We start from the raw sequence: 21,366 nt of genomic DNA, 5'->3' as shown, positions 1-21,366 counted from the left end.
TAACTGGAGACATTCGAAAATATTTTACTCTTGGACCCGATGATAATGATTTTAACTGAACACATTCGAAAAACCTCACCGCTAATTCTCTTTTAAATGACTAAGGGGAGGATTAGGATGTTGATCTGATTGGGGATTTGTTGGCGCCAACTGATGTTCGGAATATTTTACGCATCCTTATCGGCGTGAGTAAGCCGCCTGACAAATGGATATGGCGTTATGAAAAGAATGGTACCTACACGGTTAAACCAGGGTATCGAGTTGTTGTCGAGATGTTTACAAATATTGCTAATTTAACAATAGTGGGGTGTTGGCTTTTGGTTTGGAATAATGAGCTACATCCAAAGGTGAAGGATTTTTGTTGTAGAGTGCTGCGAAATTTCATCCCACGTAAGGTTGTATTAGCAGCGCGGGGTGGTGAGATTGAAACTAATAGATCATGCTTTACCCCATTGTTTTAAGGCTTGGGTGGTGCGGAATTATCTGAATGTTACAGACTATAATATGTCGATTGCGAGCTTCATTGAAGATTGTTATGAGAGGAGGCATGGTACGGTTAGTCACCGTCTGCTTGTCTGTTGTGGTGTTTGTGGTTCCGTCACAACTTGGTCGTAAACATTCAACTTAAGAGGCACCTGAAACTACCTTGAAATATATCTAATATTAAGTAACAATTTGTTTTTGAATTATCTAATAATACTGTTGGATCATTCTAAAATGAACTACCGGCCATTACTATCAAGATTCCCTAATCAACGAGCTTCGAGTTTCCATCATCGTCCTTGTGGATCTCTAATCTCGGAAAACACTGCCTTTGACAAGTATTTATCAGAACCCTTTCTAATAAAACTTTGTTCATCACTTGTTAAACTGAACGAAGTAGTGCTCCTGGAATTCATGACATGGTCGCCGATGCTACTGAACACTTCCCCACTCTCATCTTCCATTGCATAGGCTATGATGGGGCTCTCCTCATCGATATCTTCCTCAATTCCAGCAATGGCATTAGGCTTAAGCCCCTCCTCCTCTGCAGTTTCTTGCAATTGCAGTGCGAACTGTAAGCCCCACACCACAGCATCCATCGATGGCCTTTCCATTCCGTCATCATGCAAGCAACTCATTACCACTTCAGTGAATTTTTTCAAACACTCCACCGCAATCTTACCTTTCAAAAATGGATCAATCATATTATAAAGTGTTCCATTTCGATGGCATTCTTGTGCCTGTGCTGCTAAGTTTACCAGAGCCTTCTCGGCCGAGCGATGAATTGCTGGCCTAGCGCATAATATTTCACAAAGGACCACTCCGTATGAATATACATCGGATTTCTCGGTCAATTTTCCACGACGGGAATATTCTGGATCCAAGTATCCGAAGCTGCCTTTCACTACCGTGCTAACATGGGTTTGGGACATGTTCGTGGGACCGATTCTAGACAACCCAAAGTCTGAAACCTTAGCCACCCATTTCTCATCCAACAAGATATTTGTTGTCTTTACGTCTCGATGAATGATGGTGTGTTTTGCACCTGAGTGAAGATACTGCAACCCTTGCGCAGCACCAAGACAAATCTCTATCCGTTGTTTCCATGGAAGAGGAGGGTTTTTGGAGTTGTAAAGATGATCACGAAGTGTTCCATTGGCCAAGTAATCATATATAAGAATCATCTCTCCGCCATCGTTGCAATAGCCTATCAATGAGACCAAATGGAGGTGGCGTAGCTGGGAGAGCATCTCGATCTCGGTCCTGAATTCGTGAGCACCTTGCTGAGACTCAGGGTTCAACCGTTTGATAGCAACTTGGGTAGCCCCACCATCGATGAATCCTTTGTAAACGTTGCCGAAACCACCAACACCAATAATGAAAACATTGTCAAAGTTGTTGGTTGCTCGTTTGATCTCAGCCAGTGAAAAGTAGCGACAAAGTTCGGAAGGCAGAGATGAGCTACCACACTTGGTTAACTCCATTACTGGAACTCCTTTACTGGAATCAGTATCTTTGACTTTCCTCTTTCGACGATAAACGAAGAAACAAAGAAGAGAAAGAACAACAAAGCCCGATATTACGCCTCCCACAATGCCGGATACTACTTTGTTGTTTGAGGTTGGTGATGAGTATCCTTGTTGATTTGTCGTGTCTGGATCAGGACTTGTCGTGTCTGGATCAGGATTTGGTCCGGAAAGATTAAAACCGTTGCTCAATTTGAAGATTTCTAGCCCATTCAAGATTGCATCAGAATATTTAGTTTTCCACTCTGGCGAAGGATGCATAGCAATGGAGAGATTTTGCTGCTTTTCCTTTCCTATATTTCCTATTGCGACGACGTAATCCCGATACACTGGAATCCCATTTCCACCACTCCAGAATATAACATCTGCTTGATTTTCCGCACTTGCATTAGCCAAGAGGATCTCAAACACTCTCTCACCTTCTTTGGTTATCTCAATCTGGAACTCACAAAAATGTAATCTTACGAAGTAATTGAACCCAGAATCAACAGGAAACTCCCATGTCAGCTGGTAGTTCTCATTCTTGGTCTTGTTCGTCCCCATGGTCCTGGCAGTTATATAAACCTCCTTTGGAGCAGCGAAGGATTGCATAGGACTGCTGATTTTGAGATCAATAGTGGTATTAACAGGAAGAGCACTTGGATTGCGTATTGTCAAATATCGGTAATCATCATTGAACCAGCTCCGGAACATCCCAGTGTCATTTTTTGGCGAGATTGACTGCCCACCAGCAACGTTGATTCGATACATGTTCTCAAGGGCAGTGTTGTTTTCTAGGTGGAAAGTCTGTCCTTGGGCCTGGCCTACAAAATGTGGTACCCGTTCATCACTCGCTGGTGTATAATATAGATTGTTCGGCATGGAAACAACTTCAATTCCGTTGATGAAAGCATAAGAGTCAGTGATATAAGGACTTGGAGTGAAAGTTAAGTTTAAACTTTGACCTTCATCAAGGTTCACACAAAATTCTTTGAAAAATGTAACTTCATCATGAGCATGAAGTGAAGCGCTGAAATTGCTGAGAAGGGTAAAATCGCCAGCTTTAACAGAGAAGAAAGCTTTCTTAGAAGGGTCGCCAAAGTCTGGATATGAAGTTGGATAGAAGTGCAAGCGAATGAACTTTTGGCCATCAGTGAGCGGAATTGAATAGGTGAACTGTGAGTAAGAAAGACGAGCTGTGGAGTAGGGGAACGTATCAACTGATGAGGACAGTTGAGATGCAGCTTTACTAACTGAAGGTTTGTTGTTATTGTTTTGCTGCTCTATGAGACTGAATTTTCCATTGCCATCTCCGACCCAAGGACGGTCATCCCAAGATTTGCCACCCATGGAAGAACCACAGTTAATTGCGAAGTTCTCTATGGGGTTGTAAGAGGTAACATTGAACTCTGCTGTAACAGGAACCGCAAGGTATTGAATGAAGAAGAAGAGATGGAGAAAGGAGTGAAATAAGAGGTTTTGAACGGAAAAAGTTGTTCTGCTTGGAATCTCCATTGCAAGGGAAAGACAGAGAACCAGAGAGAAATGCATATGGAGAAAAGGCTAAGAGATGAACAAAGCTTGAAAATGAATACTCAAGTGGACATGCAGTACAGGGAAGAGTATCATTGTTACATTTGAATTTTCAAATTCCCATTTTTCCTAATTTATCTGCATCTGTTTAGTCAAGTTTCTACTCTACTGCTTGTATCATCTGTCATCATCATTAATCTACTCTACTGCATATGGGTCATGGAAAACTTGGTCAAAAAAGAATTGACTTTTTGGCACCACCTTTTTGGTGCTATATTGCTAAGATGCTGTGAGATATTTATATTTTTGTTTGTTTTAAAAAACCAAAAAATAGAACTGGAATTTAATTCGTTGAATATTCAAATTAATACAAATCTGACTATTCTCACCAGTCATCAATTTGGAATCTTTTGTTAAAACATCTTTTCGTTTCTATTATTAAAACTGATATTTGTATATCCAGCTCACACGTTACATATCATGTCGGTTATTTTGTCACTAATTTTAATAATATAAATTGATATTTTTAACAAAATGATTAATTTGTTCTTCGATATAATATATAAGGACTAATTTATCAATATTTTTAAATAAAAGGAGTAAAATATAATCGACTTTTAATACAAAAGCCTCCATGATATTTTTACCAAGATTATATCAATTTGGGTATGCATTAATGTTTAGGAGGATATTTGATGCACTATCAGTGATAAATCTCATGCACTAACAGTGCATAATAACATTTCATCATTAAATGAAACAAAAAATAGTAAACTTAAAATAAATACTAATAATTTTATTTAAATATAATTAACTAATAATTAATTATAAATAAATATTAAAACCTTAAACTCAAGGCTCTAAATCTTATATCCAAGACTCTATATCCTAAACATTAAACCCTTAAACTCAACATCCTCCATTCGAGAATTATTAATATTTATTTATAATAATTATATTTAATATTTAATTATATTTAAAGTTAAATAATTAGTGTACCAAATGACAGTTTCTTAACGCTTTACGTTAAAATATTTTCTTTAATGATAATTTTAAATTACTATAGTTTATATTTGATTTCAATTGTCGGGCATGGAAACAATTTGGATCCCATTTAAAAAAAGCATAAGAATCAGGCATATGAGCATTTGGGATGAACAACAAGTTGAGCTATTTAGGGATGACAAAATCTAAACAGCTGGATGGATTCCACATTAATCTATTTTGAATGGAATAGATTTTTTCTTTTGAAAATAGGTACGGAGTGGGTGAATTTTTCTTTTTCGATAATGGGTATGGAGTGAATATGGTAATTTCTTGTCTCACTCCAACCCGCTGCACTATATAAAATTATCATTTTATCCTTATATATAAACTATTAAAAAGGTAAAAATGTAATAACATAATATAAAAAAAAATTCCATTTATTTTATATTTAATTACTTTTTGAAGAATTATATTTAAATATTTACTTGAATTTAAAAAGATTGGAAATATTTAAGATAAGTAGCAAAATTTTAAATTGAAATGGAGCGGAGTGGGATGGGGCAGGGTGGAGTAGGAATGCATGCATTCAACATCCATGGAAGCGGTAGTGTTTTTCAAAATTATTCATTCATAGTGGAGTAGAATATATGATGGAGCAAACTATGGCAACTATGAAGCAATGATGGATTTAATAATATTCGCTTCTGTCCCGCTCGACTACTATTCCTAGAGATATTAGTCATCAATATATAAGGTTGGAGAAGGATGTATGATTGAAAGCTTTATCAAGAAAGAAATTTACCTTTTGGATGTCAACTAGATGAAGAAACACTTGTTAGTAACTGTTCCTTTTTTTTTTCTGGTAAGTAGTAACAATTCGATACATAAATTTTGATTTGGTGTAATTATACACATGTATAACTTTGATTGTAATTCAAATATATACATAAATCTTTAATGTACAATTTTGAGATTTATCTCATATTAAATGTGTTTATTATTAATTTTGTTCAACTTAAAAATGTGATTATTGGGCTCAGGATGTTCTTAAGTCCTCTCTCAACGGAGCTCAGCATTTTGAGCCTTTCCTGATTGGGACCAAGAATAGACCAGTCTCTTCGAAGATCCACCACTACTTTTCGGAAGAGTGGGTGCATTTATTTACTGATGGAGTAGTGGCTAGAGCCTTCGGAAATGCCACAAAGGTGGAGTGGTTCGTGATCGAGATGGAAATTGGATCCTGGGATTCACTCATTATCTGGGCCGATGTTCACCTTTGGAAGCACAAATTTGGGGCATTCTTGATGGCATTCTCATTCTGTTAGATAAAGGGTATAAGAAAGTCAGGATCCAGACAAATAATTTTAAAGTGGTTAGGGCCCTGAATATGGAAGAAAATGTGGATTCTACATCACTTTGTTTAGAAGAGTCAAACGAGTTTTACATTCTGTAGATCAGTGGGAACTTAAGCATATTCCTAAAGAGTGCAATTAACCATTTGGCAAAGATCAGTCTCTCTTGGCAGACTTCCCTACAGATATTTAAAGTTCCTCCGGATGTGGTGGTTACATCTATCCAGCATGATAAAGCTTTTAACGTCTCTTAGAATCTTTTGAGTTACATTTCTATTCCTGTTATTTTTCTCACCAAAAAAAAATGTGATTATTAATTTAGTGTAAATGATTTTGTATTTGTCATAAATCATTAGTATAATTATTTTCCAGTTCTAATCGTATCTTATCTTTTTGACACAATGCCTAAAATTACTCATAACTTCACCCAAACCAATAAATAGAAAGATAATTTGCTTCAGCACATTCGAACTCACATCTTCCTATATTTGCAACAATGTCCAAAGTGGTTCTATTTCATTATATTCCATCCAGATCCAATTCCATTTTTATATTGTCATCGACATGACATAAGAGATGTCCGTTCTAGTCTATCTTTTTCTATTTCTATATATGTATATGAAAAGTTCAAAAATCATCATATAATAATCCAAAAATAGAAAAGAAAAACAGGAGGTTAATGATGACGATAATCAATTCGGTCATTATGGTCAAATAAAATATTAAATTTAATTATTATTCTAATTAACATTCAATTATATAATAATAATTTTTAATATTTTAAAATATATATAAATATCAATCAATTAAAACTTAATATTATTAGATGTTTATTATTTTTAATTTTAATTTAATATTACTAATTACTTTTATTTATTTTTGGTTACTAAGCAAATCATACTTTGATATACATTCATCATAAATCATAAATGTAAAGATTTAAAAAAAATCTTATCTTATCGAAATGTATCAATCGTGTAAAAAAAAACCTTTGGAATCTTAAATTAATAAATCTTTTCTTACCAAAAACAAAATGAAGCCATTAAAGAGTTGGGGAAAGCTTAGTGGAAAACTTCTTACATACCAAAAAAAGAAAATAAAAATAAAACCCTTTTTTTTCCTCATTAATTAATATATTAAAATTACATTTAAACTGAAAAAGATGGGTATATTAAGCATCAAATAAAAGAAGTGAAACAAGTGAAGCAGCCATGGAAGGGTTTAGAAGATCATCAACACTTGTTCTTGTTCCAACATTCCTTGTTTTGGTTATTGTGTTATGTTTATGTTTATTTTCCTCAATGAACCCTAAAAACTTATCATCCACCAATTTTCTCTCTTCGTTTCCCACCAAACAACCTTCCTTGCTTTCTGCAACAAGTGATCGTGATGTTGTCAGCCATGTCAAAGTAAGCTTCATATGTATGTATGTGCGTATGTATGTATGTATGTGGATTATTTGACACTAATTCATTTGGTTTTTTGATGGGAGAGTAGAGGGTGAGTAATGTTGAAGCAGGTTTGGCCAAAGCACGAGCGGCAATAAGAGAAGCGATACGAACAAAGAGTTATACGTCGGACAGAGAGGAAACCTTCGTCCCCAGAGGCTCCGTTTATCGGAATCCGTACGGTTTCCATCAGTTAAGAAAAAAAAACTTCAAACGTTTTATTTTGGCATAAAGATAAATGTAGTCCCTAATGTCTACTCATTTTATCATTTTGGTCCTCATCCTTTTTGGGTTCACATATGTATTTAGAAGTCACATAGAAATGGTGAAGAGATTCAAGATATGGACCTATAAAGAAGGAGAAAGGCCTTTAGTCCACAATGGGCCAATGAAAAACATATATGCAATAGAGGGCCAATTCATAGCCGAAATAGAGAGTCGAAAAAGCCCATTTAAGGCTCAAGATCCGAATGAGGCCCATGTGTTGTTCTTGCCGGTCAGCGTAGGGCACATTGTGAAATACATTTATATGCCAATCACTACATATGATCGTGATCGTTTGGTGAGGATCTTCACCGATTACATCAAAGTCGTGTCCCACAAATACCCATTTTGGAATAGGACCAATGGTGCTGATCATTTCATGCTCTCTTGCCATGATTGGGTACGTATGTTAATCATTTTATATATATATATATATATAGATATTGAATAATCTCGTTATAGATTCTGATCATATCTACACTTTTTAATATAATATTTAAAGTTACCCATATCCCTTTCTCAACTTATAATAGGAGAATATTATGTTTCAGCACACTCAAACTTACATCCTAATAATACTCATACCAATTGAACTAAGACTCATTAATCGACTTAATCAATTTATATATATCCTAAAGACTAATTTTTTAATATTTAAAATAAATGCGAATGATTTGATATTTTATGATTTTTACTTTACTTTTAAAATTGATTTAAAATATAATTTAAATATTAGATATATATATATATATATATATATATATATATATAAATTTAAGTTATTAAACAAAAATTACATAATGAAAAGATGTATAGAAAAAAATACACAATTGATAACTAAATTAATAAATTAATCCGTACGATTTCAATAACATATTTAATATTTGTCTCATTTATCTATTAAATAAAGAAAATATTTTATATATTTTATATATAAAATTTAATTTTAATAATTAAAAAAGTAAAATTTAAATTTTAGAGACTTGAAGTACATATTTCTATTTTCTTATATATATTGGATATTAAAATTATATATAAAGACTTAATATTAAGAATAAATTAAAATTGGACTAATGGTTCACATATTTATATTTTTTCGTAATATATGATTAATCAGTTATAACAAAGTTTATTTATATATATAATCTTTGTTATATAAATTAGTATTCAATGTTGATATATTTTTATAAGAAAATTAGATTGAAATAATATTAATTTTAAATTTTAATTAATAAAACACATGGCAAATAATTAGTATACCAAATAGTAAATTTTAGGTGTGCCACATAAGAATTGTTTCCTTTATTGTAACTTCAAATTATTATTGTATATACACATTAATATTATTCTTTTATGTGTTTAAGAATTTATAATTTCGCATTCATATTTGAATGTGGGTTGAATATATGAATATTTCATTTAAAAATGAGGGTAATTAATGGTTTTGATTTTTTTAGGCTTAAATTATAGCTTACATTTAAATCTATATTAGATATGGGTATATATTTGATATCAAGTATATTATATTAATTAAATTAAATCTGAATTCGTGTATAATAATCAAGTTTAAAGTTTGGACACTTGAATTCCGAGCTATCATACATATAACTTTGTTTGAGTGGCAACATTGTAGGCACCGGATATATCTATGAAGGACCCTCAACTTTACAAGAATTTAATAAAGGTCCTATGCAATGCCAATAGCTCCGAAGGATTCCATCCCAACAGAGACGTTGCATTGCCGGAAATAAAGGTGCCTCCTCAAGGGTTCAGTGGTGAACGGCGGTTCATCCAACCGCCCGAAAACCGAACCATCCTGGCCTTCTTCGCCGGCGGTGGCCACGGAAACATCCGTAAAATCTTGCTTCACCATTGGAAGGACAAAGATGAGGAAGTCCAAGTCCACAAGTACCTTCCTGACGGCCAAGATTACAATGAATTGATGGGGAAGAGCAAGTATTGCTTGTGCCCGAGTGGGTTCGAAGTGGCGAGTCCTAGAGTGGTGGAGTCATTTTACGCCGGATGCGTGCCGGTGATCATTTCGGATAGTTACGTGCTGCCGTTTAGTGATGTGCTTGATTGGAGAGAATTCTCAGTTAAGATAGCGCCAGAGAAGATGACGGAGATTAAGAGGATACTGAAAGGGATACCGGAAAAGGAGTACCGGAAAATGCAGAAGAGGGTGGTGAAATTGAGACGGCATTTTGAGTTGAATAGACCGGCTAGACCTTTTGATATTCTTCATATGGTGCTTCATTCAATATGGCTTAGAAGGCTAAACACTATATTGTTATAATTTGGTCTTATGTGTATATATATATTTATATATTCTTCCATTTCATTGAGACAAATCAGTGTAGTTTACAGCTACTAATTAGCTCTCAAATTCGAACATGCATGCATGCATTGATTTCATTAACAAAAATTCCGCAAAAACTATCAAAGATGTTACCATCCATGGCTTCAAATCTTCAATTTCAATGAATACGCACCTTATCGAATCCATGAACAGTCATCTCCCACTTCAAAAAAAAAACAAAACAAAAAGAAGTACCAGCAAAACATCAAAAACACAAGGTGAGTGAACAGCAAGAATGTCCGAGTTAAAGATACAAGGGTTACATAAACATGCATGCAACGACAGCAAGGTTAATTTTTACTAGGGTTACACAGGGAGCAGAGACAAACCACATAAAACGGACATATCGAGCAACCATAACAGCCACAAGCTAAGCGATCGAATCACTTCCACAGTTTAACGAAGTTGTCATGACTTGCGGAAGAAACCAACCTTGTCGCCGGTGATACAGCCAATGCAGCGATGAATCCTTCATGAGCCGATAATGTCATGGTCTTATTCTCCGACATATTCCATAGCTCCAAAGACTGAATCCGACATGGAAAGGGAGCATGTCATTGACAAATGACAAGTTAGTATATATAACACAAAATACAAGACTAAAAGAAAAAAATTACTTGCGTGGTAACAGCCAATAACGAGCCATGATTGAAACGAAGGATGAAAAACACAAGAGAGGAACTTTTTGCCATTACGGCTCAATCCGTGAACACATTCCCCTTCACTGCCTGACGCAAAGGACCAAACTCGGACAGAGTCCTCACTAACGGATGCTAGAAGCTCACCTGAAGGGTCCCAGCATACAAAATGGATCGGTTAAGTATGTCCCTGCTTTTACAAATCGGAAGACAAAACATAAGTCGGTCGTGTTACAAAGGGTAAATTGCTTAAAATACTTATAAATGAGATCACTATTGTTGGATCTTTTCACTCGACTACTCAAGTCACCAGACAACAAACAACGGCTCGGCTAGCCTTATTTGGTTATCTTAATAAGAAGTTTTCAAACTACGCCGATCTAGTTGTAATATAATAAAACCTGAGTTAAAACCAAACCGAACACTAGAGTCCGAATAACCATGGCTATAATTGGCTAGTCCAAAAAATAAAAATATTTTTGTAGTAACCATTGGAATGCACGTTTGAGTCAGCTAGTTCCTTAGGATTTCTTTTATATAATTAATAATCCACGTAGACTAATTGACCTGTAATGAGTGCCGGTAAGTTTGAGTCTCGGTGTCCACTATAGATACAACATTCTCAGCAATTGCTGCAAGATATTTTCCGAGGCAAGGTTGAATTCTCAAATGGGGTGTATCAGGGGCCATACCACCCTGATTCACACAATGGAAACAATATCAATAGCTGTGCATCAACCTCAAAGAGAGATGCCTGAGTTCGATATAGATTTGCATTGCAATGAAATCCGAAGCAAGATCATACCTTGAAAGCTCTTGTACAGCTCCTGTTGTTGATACTCCAGTATCGTATTTCACCATCATCATCACAAGAGCAGATAAGATCATCCTTAGTTGGATGGAAGTCAAGTGACATAACATTACCAGAATGTCCCATATATGTACGAATCGAATAACCAGACTGCAGTAAATTGAAAGACAGATCCATCAAACAGTATAGAAAGACTTTAGCAGCAAGCATTACAAAGAAAAAAGCAGAAACCAAACCAGTACCCTTTCGATCACTGTTTTGGAACATACTATACATCATCGATATGAAAATGCTAACACAGTACAGTACATGCATAAGGATTCAGCATAATGTCTAATTGTATTTTGATGACAAATTGACAACAGCATATGTCAATGCAGATTAAATGACAATATCATGAAAATAACCAGGACTAAAATTGAAAGGAAATGTCCACTAACACTGTCAGCATCCCAGACTCTGACGGTTTTGTCAAATGAAGATGTTGCAAGGCGTGACATGCTGGGACTGAAATTAACGAACATCAGTAATCAAACCTGAATCTTCTTCAAGCGTAGACTTCGGCTTCAAAGTGTCCGTATATCATAATACAGCCTGCAATGCAAAAAAAAAAAAAAAAAAAGTGCACATGATTGCACTCTTATCTAAAATTTCAAAAGAATGAAAATTTCCGGCTCCCCTCTTATAACTCACCTTTTTATCATGGCCACCAGTAGCTAGGAACTTTCCGTCTGACGAGAAATCACAGCAAATAACTTTGTTTCTGCTTGCTCGAACAGAATTTACTTCCATAAATGTGAAACCTGAAGTCAAAAAGCCAATAGAGTGAAACTACAATGTTTGAAAAAGATAAGCTACAATACAACAGTAGACTTTAACTATATCAAATCATAACAACCATACAAGTAATATTTATACACCTTAGTTACATCCATACATCGGCCAACAGCATCTATAGGATCAGTCTCTTCATGGGATGAAAAAGACTCAACGTTATCGTCAAGAGGTCCATCCTCCACAAATCCATCCATTTTAGCCTGCAATTCAAGATCTTTATCTTCCCACTGTGACATGAGACATAAATGGTTTTTTGTTGTTGTTGTTGTTGAAAACTTGTAGGGTTGTGAGGAAGAAGAAGAGTGGATGAAAGAAAGAAAACACAGTGAATAAAATAAAAATAACTAAATATAACTTTTTTTTTTCAGTGGAGCAAGCGGTTGAATCAAAGTGACTATGGAATCAAAGTTTAGGTAATACTTTTGATAAGGAAAAACAGTTTAGGTACTTAAATGGAAAAACTTCTATAGTTTAGGGTTAATTTTTCATTTAAGGTTTTCTAGTTAAATTTGAGCTCAAATTAAAAAAAAAAGTTAAATTTGATCATCTATTCAAAATTATCAAATTGTTATTTTTAATTGAAATAGTGAATAAAATGTTAAATTTTTATGAATTTTTTGAATTTTGAGTCATTTTATTTTTAAATATTTTTATAATTGTTAAATTATTGTTAACGTGATATATAAGACAAATAGTATCCTGTAGCATGAAACATACTTATATTACCACGCAGATACTCCGCCAACATCATTAAAAATTAATGTTTTAATTAATATTTCTGTTAGAAAATGATTGGACTATTTTTTGAAAGGTTAATGGCTAAATTTAGCCTTAAAAAAATAAGAGCCAAATTGACAAAAGAAATAAATGTTGAGGGTTAAATTTATCATTATACTTTTAATATATGATATATTATATAATAAAAAAGCAATCAATTCATAAACAAATAAACTTATTTTGGTCACCCCAAAGTCCAAAGTTTTTTTTTTTTAATTTGATCACCTAAAAAAGAAATTGATCAAATTAATTACTCTATCATTAAATGGTAACGAAAGATTAACTGGGCATTTGTATGTAAAAAAATTAGGGTGATTAAAATATAAACGATCTCTATTTAAAGTGACTGGTAAATTATTTACCTTAATTTTAAAGTGACTAACAATAAAATGCACCATTAATCAGGAGTTCAGAGTCAAGGGATTGGCAAGGGCCTCGATCCTTCCTACAATGCAAAATTTCCTTTTAACCCATTTATAATTTTCAAAATTTTAAATTAGTATTTATAAAATTTCACTTTAGTCCTAAAATGATAAAAATTTGAATTAATCATTTAAAATTATAAAAAATAGATTATTAAAAGGATGAAATTACATTTTATTATTATAAAATATATAATTTAATTCTGACTAAAAAACTTTTGCTTCGCCTTTGTTGTGAATTTTATATTTACTATTTAATAGTAAAGTGATCAATTTAATCTATTTTTATTTAGATTTAACAAATTAAAAAAAATAACTGATAATTCGTTCCAATGCTAACCAAAGTGACTGCCATACCATTTTTATTTAATAGTGAAAAAAAAAATTTCCACTTTCAATTTTTCTTTTCTAACACTGTTGATCTTTTCAAAATGGGTAACTAAAAGAAAAATGTTTCAGCCTTACTTTGTGGTTTTTTGGATTTTTCATGATAATTCGTTTTATTTTCGAATTTTTTTATGTATTTTGGATTTTGAATTTATTTTAATAAAATGAAATTTATTTTAAGACTTTGAGACATAAACTCTTTCTAATAAATATTTCTTCTAAGTTTTTAAATAAATAAAAAAATAATTAAATATAAAATTAATTCTTAAACTTATCCACTTCTCTCAAATTGGTACTCATAACTTTTTTGTCTCAAATTAGTACCCAAACTTTTTCCTTCAACTAATTTCTTTTACAGTTTTGTGTCTTTGAGTTAATTTTAAAAGATTGAGAAAATAAAAGTTACTATCTTAGAATTTTTTATGTTTCTATTTTCATTTTTATTTTGTATATTTTCAATCTAATTTAGCTGATAAAAGTGAAAAGATCACAGAGAAAAATAAAATTGGCAAAAGAACCAAAGCAAACAATATATAAATGCTTAGGGTTAAATTTTTTAACATCAAAATTAAATTTAACACAATATATAAAGTTTAAAGGTTAAATTTGCTATTATACCATTTTTAGATACTGCCCGTAATAGCTTGGTTCACAACAAAAATTACAAATAGTATGAAATTTTAATCATGATACAGAGATTATAAGATGTTTTGATTTTTTTTATACATAAACATTTTCGAGTTCGCCTCAGCACTTAAGAGTATGCGAGTAAATGAACAAAAATGAAAGTTCAAAAGCAAGGTTAAAAAACAACCCAATGATAAGATATGATTTGGGAGTCAAAATCCAAAATGAACGAAAAATCTATTCCACTTTTCAATGTCAATGTCAAGAGTAAACCCTAAACACAGTAAAACCCTGAATTAGAACTACAATCTCAATTTCAAAGGTGGGCTTCAGCACTTTTACCAAAACAGTCAGCCTCACCAATGAAATATTAACCCTAGATATTTGGAAAAATGAATTTAAAAAGTTAAGAAAAAAAACACTTATTATGTGAATTGAACTATATCATATGATACAAATCCTCTAAAAGGATTGTTGATCTACCCTGCTAACTAGCAACTGAATGATGAAGGCCACTTTGGGTTCTTTTTTTTCTTGAATTAGAACCCACCCACACAAAAAAAAAAAAAACAAACAAACAAACATTAGGAGGATTTATTTGACTGTAGATTGCTTGAAAGGAACCTAACATGACTACAATGTTTTAACTTGGATAGAGCTTCTTGTGACTTACCGAGCACAAGATCGATGTAAATTGCGGTCATGGTGGCTTCAGTACTGTTGGGTAGTAGGGATAATGCTTGTGTTGTGAATTGGTGGGCACGATCTAGTTCGCCTTGTGTTGCGTACAAGGCGGCAAGATTTGCGTAAAGTGTTCCACATGCTTCTTCTGGCTTAAGAAACATGAATTCCTGCGTGCCCTCAGGGGAAGGGTTCTTGGCAGCTGTTACTGCTCCTCCTCCTCTGTTTGGTTCTTCACAATCGATGGGTTTTTCTACTAGCCACTGCTCACAGTCTTCTTGACTGAATGGTGATTCAACCTTATTTGGGCCGGACAAATAAATGGACAAATGCTCCGCGGCTTCCTTAGGCTTGTTAAGCAAGCAGAGGGCCTCTGCTGCATAGACATGACCTAGAAAGATGTAGATTCTCGAACAACCAGGTAGTTCTAAGAGAGATCGTGCCGCTGAAAGAGCCTTCAATGGATTCTCCAGTTCTAACTCTATGTATGCCAGGTTAGCTAGAAGAGCTTGCTGCATCATCTGATTTTCTTTTCTGCAAATATCTGCAAAATAGGCAACGGAATTATGAATCATCTCCTGATTAGTTCCTGTCTTTGGCTCTTTCAAATCCCCATTCGAGTTAACCAGACCTATTGACAGAGTTGAAGGTTTGGAATCTATGCCAACTAAGCTCTTATGGTTTGGGTTCTTGGAAGACGCCCCATCACTAGATTCATTTTCCTCCAAGGATGAATTGGAAGGTAGAAGAGACTTTAAATGACTCGAATCAGAACAATTCAACAAGTGCAATGCATTATAGAGACACTGCCGAGCAAGGGGTAAGGAAAGCTTAGGCTCCTGATCACCACCTAAAGTCCAATCATCCTTTCCAACAGAATCTACAAGTCTGCTTCGGGATATTCCGTCATCAATCAGAAGTTTCCTCCACCTACCCTTTCCAATAACATCAACCCTAATTTCTGATCTGTTTGATGGAGGCCGACTTCCTTCTACAAGTCCTTTCTCTACAGCCATTAGACAGCATTCAGCAAGCCGAAGCCACAAGAGAGGTCTTTTGTAGAAAATCAAACTTGCCTTCTGGAAACAGCGTGCGGCAATTATTGGTTTCCCACAGGCCAAATATTGCAATCCGCAATTATATGTTATGTGGAGAGATTTATCCTGTGAGAATGTAAATAGCTTTAGAGGTTTCTTCTTCTGAAGAGATGAACAATTACTGAGGGCCTTGGAAAAGAACACTGCGGACGTATGATACTTCCCGAGTTTATAGTAAATGCAGCCAAGATTATTGTTAAACATGTTCGAAATTGCTGCATCTGTCATGTTAGTTGATGCCATCAACAACTTGATGGCTTTTCTGTGGTTTCCACGAGCATACTCAAGCTGGGCTTTCAAGAGGAGAGCTGTAGATGACTCTCTCCCTCGAGCAATATTCGTAACATGCTTGACTTCACGCTTTGCTAGCTTTATATTTCGAGTTAGAAGCAGAAATCGGACCTTGTAAAGTTGCAGCTTAAGCTTCAAATCAACACCAAAGGTAGATATATCAACTGTGGTCCTAGGAAGTTCTTTTGGAGATGTAAGATCAGCAGACCGTGATAAGTTCTGTCCAGCAATATCCAGTGTTGAAAACATTTCATCCAGTGGGTCCTCTGATAGAGTTCTGGATAGTGGATTCTCGGAAGCATTCACACTAGCAGCTAAGTCCGGAGTAGAAACATCTGAGACCAATGAGCTGCTCGGAACTGAGGATAATTTTCCAACTAGATTCGTGGATTGTTGTAATAAAATGTTACCATTGTCCCCTTGGCTCACATTGCCAACACCAAATGCTTTTTCCAAATAATTTAACACATCCTGAGCATAATTAAAGTTGTTTTAGCATATTAAAAGATACAAACAATAATTGTAAATAAAACAAAATATGGTGAAACCTGCAACTAAAAACATGTAGGACAACAGTGGCCAGCATAAATATGATACACTGAAAGTTCCGTGATAGAGGCTGGGACCAACATTCAAAACAAAAAGAATTATCCATTACTTTCACGGACATTTTAAGCAGGGCTGGGAAAAAAAGACAAAGTAAGCATAAACAGTTTTTTGCCAAGTTAAGATATAAATATGATTGTTTGGAATGTGAGGTTAAAAGTAGAAAAAAAATAAGTCATAAAATAAGAGCATTCACATATCATTTAAGACAAAGGTCACCAGCTGTTTCTTTTGTCCAATGAATTGTGACATATTTTATGCTTGCCTCAGCACCAAGCACTTTGAAACACTAATAACTAAAGAGGCATTTGCAGACAATTTCTGGATATTCAGCCAGAAAATGCTGAAAAGGTTTTAAGTGCTGCAAAATGGATGGAAACAAAGGAGAAAAGCGTGGTAAGAACAAGTGTTTAAATGAACATGTTCCTTATAATGCTACAATTATAGAAGAATTTGTACCTGAATTGCAGCAAAGTTTAGACATAGAATCTTCATATGGTATATTTAATAACAATTATAGTAGCAAAGGCACAATTTCAACCAAATTATAAAAATATCACGAGGAGAACATATTTTTATGGTTTTTTTCAATCCAATAAAACATTTCAAATCATCCAATCACGCCTGAACAAAACGAAGATGGTTACCTTTTTGATGGATGTGTCCAATGGAACAAAAGAACCTTTAAATAAATTAGTTCCCCTTATATATATGTTCTTAACCGGCAAGCACTTTGATATCCTCTAGCAACAGTGCTTGCTTAAAAGAATTGTGCAAACACAAGACAGAAGCTAGCTTTTATAATTTTATTCTTACAGTGATCTCTACAGTAATTGCAAGGAAAATTAGCAAGGAGTTTTTCAGTTTGGAAACAATTCTATGTAATTACAGCACAAATATTTAGAACTTACTGCAGATTTTGAAGCATCGCAGCTAGCTAGCAAAACATCCAGCAACAAGAGGCAGATATGAAGAGCTGTTGTCTGTAAATAAATAAAAAAGGGAACATTAATACAATCCAACAATAATTAAAAGAAAATTTAATGAAAAAGAAATATAAAGATAAGATACCTCATCTATTGGCTCAATATTTTTATATAGAGGTTCAAGAACTGATAATGCCTTTGCATATTCATGAAGGTGGAACCAAATAACTGCCTATAGATCAATTCAGAACAAATATGTTACTCCAAGACATCAATGAAAAGATTATTGCTTTTGAACTATGGAAAGTACAGAAAGAGGCATACTATGTTTAGAGAAATGACAGAGGTATCAAATTCAGCAGTATAAATAGTACTGGCACTATGTGAAGCAGAAACTTGATGTGTAGTTGAACTGCTTTCTTTTGAACCTGAAGTAACTTTATTTCCAACATCGCTACCAGACTCCACCTGTTCCTCAGATGCATGAGCAAGCTCCTCACTCCTCTTCTGAATCAACACATACAAATAAAACATATCATACTGTGTAAATCAATACAACAAAACTTTTATCTCCAGAGTTCAGACAGCAATCAAGCTCCTCAAAGTTATTTTTTCCTAGTTAGAGTAACTGGAAGAAAGAAAACAAATTAATGACAGGAACCTGATACTAGATGTGAGATACAAATACACAAAACAAAAGTGAGGCTCAAAAAGTCTCTGGACCAAATTAAATGGGGTCAGATACATAAAAAAATTTCCCCACTATATTTACCATGGTACATCATACTAAGGTTAATCATTGTTCAAATCGCCAAATTACTACCATAAATGACATCAGTTGATTGCAAAAAACAAACAGACACAAATGAGTTATGATTTAAGCAGAGCAGATTTGTTTCAGCAAAAACATTTCATTCTAGTACTATAAGATAATATTTTTGTTTTTCCCTATCTTTTTAAAGTTTTCCCATAATATGTGTTGTAGTTCATCCCTCCACCCACCATCCAATCAGGGGAAATCCAGTATTGTCAAGGGTGTAAGATGCTATAATCCTTATAGTGCCTAAGGTGCAAGGTGCAAAAATAGCACCCACACAAGTGCAATATGGAGCTGTGCGCTTTTTATATTTGTGTATGTATTGTATATACTAAACTCTAAAGTGTGGTCAAGTTTATCTACAAAACATGCAATTTGTGTTGTCTGTATGCATAATTTCCTTATGGCCATTGTCTATTGTTGAATGGTCATTATGTTGCAAGTAAAATACATCTAATGAAAAAAGTTGAAAATTATAGAAATTAAAGTGAACTTCAATCAGGTGGGCCTTTTTAGGCCTATTGCCCTGCAAAAAAGCACACCTAGGCACACCAGGAGTGCACCTGATCAAATGCCTCTTGCTCAAAAGGGGATTCAGGTGCTTTTGTTGTCTACCACTAAGGCACAGATGTGCCTAGGCACATACTTAGACAACACTGGGAGAAACAACACCTCAAAGTTATTAAAATTGATGAACAGATCAGGACTATCTTTCTTTTCAGAAGGTATAAGATTAATATTGAGAATTTTGGTGGGTGTGCACAGCCATTTAAAACCAGTGGAGGAGGAAGGGAGAGAACATTGTACCTTGATATTGTTAAGGACTTCAAGCATCTTCTTTGGATCAGAGCAACCATGCATCTTCTTTGGATCAGAGCAACCATCCCAAAGAAACTCTGCTATTGCAATATTATGAAGCACCTGTTGAATCATCAATTGGTCCAAAAATATCTTAAGACTGCACCAACAGAATGGATAAAATCATAATAGACGTCAAAGCCACTGCAGTGAAGCTTTGGTAACTAGCACATTTTGTATTTTATGAAAGAATTAGAACCCCTACAAACAGGTCCATAAGAATATCAACCATATACAAAATTCAGAACATAACTACAACCTTTTATAACCAGCATTTGATTAAGAAAGTACAATCACAATCAACCTCGTGAGATTAAAATCAGTTCTAATTTCACCAGGCATAGATAATTCATATAACCTCTAATTAGGTGTCAATAAGGCCTAAAGTTTCAACCAAAATAAAGTTTTCATCAAAAAGAAGACTGATGTTACCAGAGGTTCAATCTAAAAACCCTGCAGCAGCTAAACTTATTAATAGCGACACAATTTATGCACTATTTGATAAAGCTAAAAAATGCATTATGATAAATTAAATGCTGCACTCTACTACTGAATGTTAAAAGTACCAATTTGCACTATAGCAATTATATTTGTATGCTACCAAAACGATTACAAGAGACACCAACGATGCAGCTAAAAACTCCACAAGTGACTTCTATACATTTGCTACACGGTGATTAACTATAAGATAATTATCCTATATACTATACACCAGATAGTGCAGTTTAGAAACACCACAAGCAAGTTAACTGATTACAACGTATTAAAAATAGAACTATTAACTTGAATAGTGAAATTGCAAGATAATAATAATTAATAGTTATGGAGTCAACATTGGATTATTAAGTTAATTGTTTTATGGATTACACGATCACAACAGCTGATAATCAAGTAGTAGTGAGCCAGAAAATACAGAACAAAACACTAGAAAACAAACTTCAAATTCCAACTTAAAATAAATAAATAAATGAAACAGAAAAGAGCTAAGGAATGAATGGAGGCAATTGCATCCCCTAACGAAACAAATTTTAAATTAACTCACCTTGGGATCACCTTCTTTCTTCGTCTTAAGCTCAGTCAAGACATCAACACACTCGGCGAACTTTCTAGACTGGAAGTAAAGAGCAGCATCTTTAGCGAGTGCAGCAGTGACGGAGAGGACTCCGTCATCATCGCCTGCAGTGCCATCTCGATTCGGAACCAACGACGATGATGAATCTCGCGAATCCATGACCAGATCAGACCAATCGGACTGACTAATAAAATTGAAAATTAACAAGAGAAATCTGACTTCGAGTATTTAAAAAAAAAAAAACTAGTTTCTTGTGACAAGAAAATGTCGTATACTTTCAATAAAATCTCATTTGGGAGAATCTTTTTCGTAAAAAATCGTCAAAAATATCGGAGAAATTGCGAAAGGGTACAATCGACGAACGTTATATGCAGAAATGAGAAAAAAAATGGAAACGAAAAGAACAAAAAATTAAACCTAGGCGACCGAATTGGGGAAGGAGGGTTTTTTTCCCTTTCTTTTTTGATTCTAAAAATGATTAAACTGACGAAGTGGGCAGTGATACGCTGGTCCGGTGGAGTATAAAAGATGATGAAGTTGCGTTTTATGATTTTATATTATAATAATTTCTTTTGGTACAATATAATA

At 34.2% G+C, this 21,366-nt stretch overlaps 3 protein-coding genes and 1 pseudogene across 4 annotated transcripts; 1 reads left to right on the top strand and 3 right to left on the bottom strand.

Annotated features, from left to right (window-relative positions):
- Positions 1 to 618: 618 nt before the first annotated feature.
- On the bottom strand, positions 619 to 3,715 carry LOC108464124 (receptor-like protein kinase FERONIA). The gene has a single exon (XM_017764228.2). The coding sequence runs from the start codon at positions 3,537 to 3,539 to the stop codon at positions 774 to 776; it is 2,766 nt and encodes a 921-aa protein (XP_017619717.1). The 5' UTR covers positions 3,540 to 3,715; the 3' UTR covers positions 619 to 773.
- A 3,315-nt stretch (positions 3,716 to 7,030) lies between these two features.
- LOC108462442 (probable glycosyltransferase At5g20260) lies at positions 7,031 to 9,868 on the top strand. The gene is made up of 4 exons (XM_017762388.2): positions 7,031 to 7,269; positions 7,358 to 7,500; positions 7,618 to 7,972; positions 9,206 to 9,868. The coding sequence occupies exons 1-4, from the start codon at positions 7,072 to 7,074 to the stop codon at positions 9,866 to 9,868; spliced, it is 1,359 nt and encodes a 452-aa protein (XP_017617877.1). The 5' UTR covers positions 7,031 to 7,071.
- A 446-nt stretch (positions 9,869 to 10,314) lies between these two features.
- LOC108462443 (transcriptional corepressor LEUNIG-like) lies at positions 10,315 to 12,453 on the bottom strand (annotated as a pseudogene).
- A 2,181-nt stretch (positions 12,454 to 14,634) lies between these two features.
- On the bottom strand, positions 14,635 to 21,301 carry LOC108464125 (uncharacterized). 2 transcript variants are annotated; one of them, XM_053024434.1, is made up of 7 exons: positions 20,749 to 21,295; positions 19,656 to 19,769; positions 18,356 to 18,538; positions 18,177 to 18,263; positions 18,017 to 18,088; positions 15,104 to 16,970; positions 14,635 to 14,963 (listed from the first exon to the last, which is right to left on the bottom strand). In XM_053024434.1, the coding sequence occupies exons 1-7, from the start codon at positions 20,935 to 20,937 to the stop codon at positions 14,893 to 14,895; spliced, it is 2,583 nt and encodes an 860-aa protein (XP_052880394.1). In that variant the 5' UTR covers positions 20,938 to 21,295; the 3' UTR covers positions 14,635 to 14,892. The 2 variants fall into 2 exon arrangements, with proteins under 2 accessions (XP_052880394.1, XP_017619718.1); XM_017764229.2 differs by having other exon boundaries at positions 14,635 to 16,970; positions 20,749 to 21,301.
- Positions 21,302 to 21,366: the final 65 nt, after the last annotated feature.

The sequence above is a fragment of the Gossypium arboreum genome, chromosome 13 (genome assembly GCF_025698485.1).
Source record: "Gossypium arboreum isolate Shixiya-1 chromosome 13, ASM2569848v2, whole genome shotgun sequence".
Classification (NCBI taxonomy): Eukaryota; Viridiplantae; Streptophyta; class Magnoliopsida; order Malvales; family Malvaceae; genus Gossypium; species Gossypium arboreum.
Note: the sequence above shows the minus strand (reverse complement) of the source record. Positions and strands in the feature narration are given on the sequence as shown.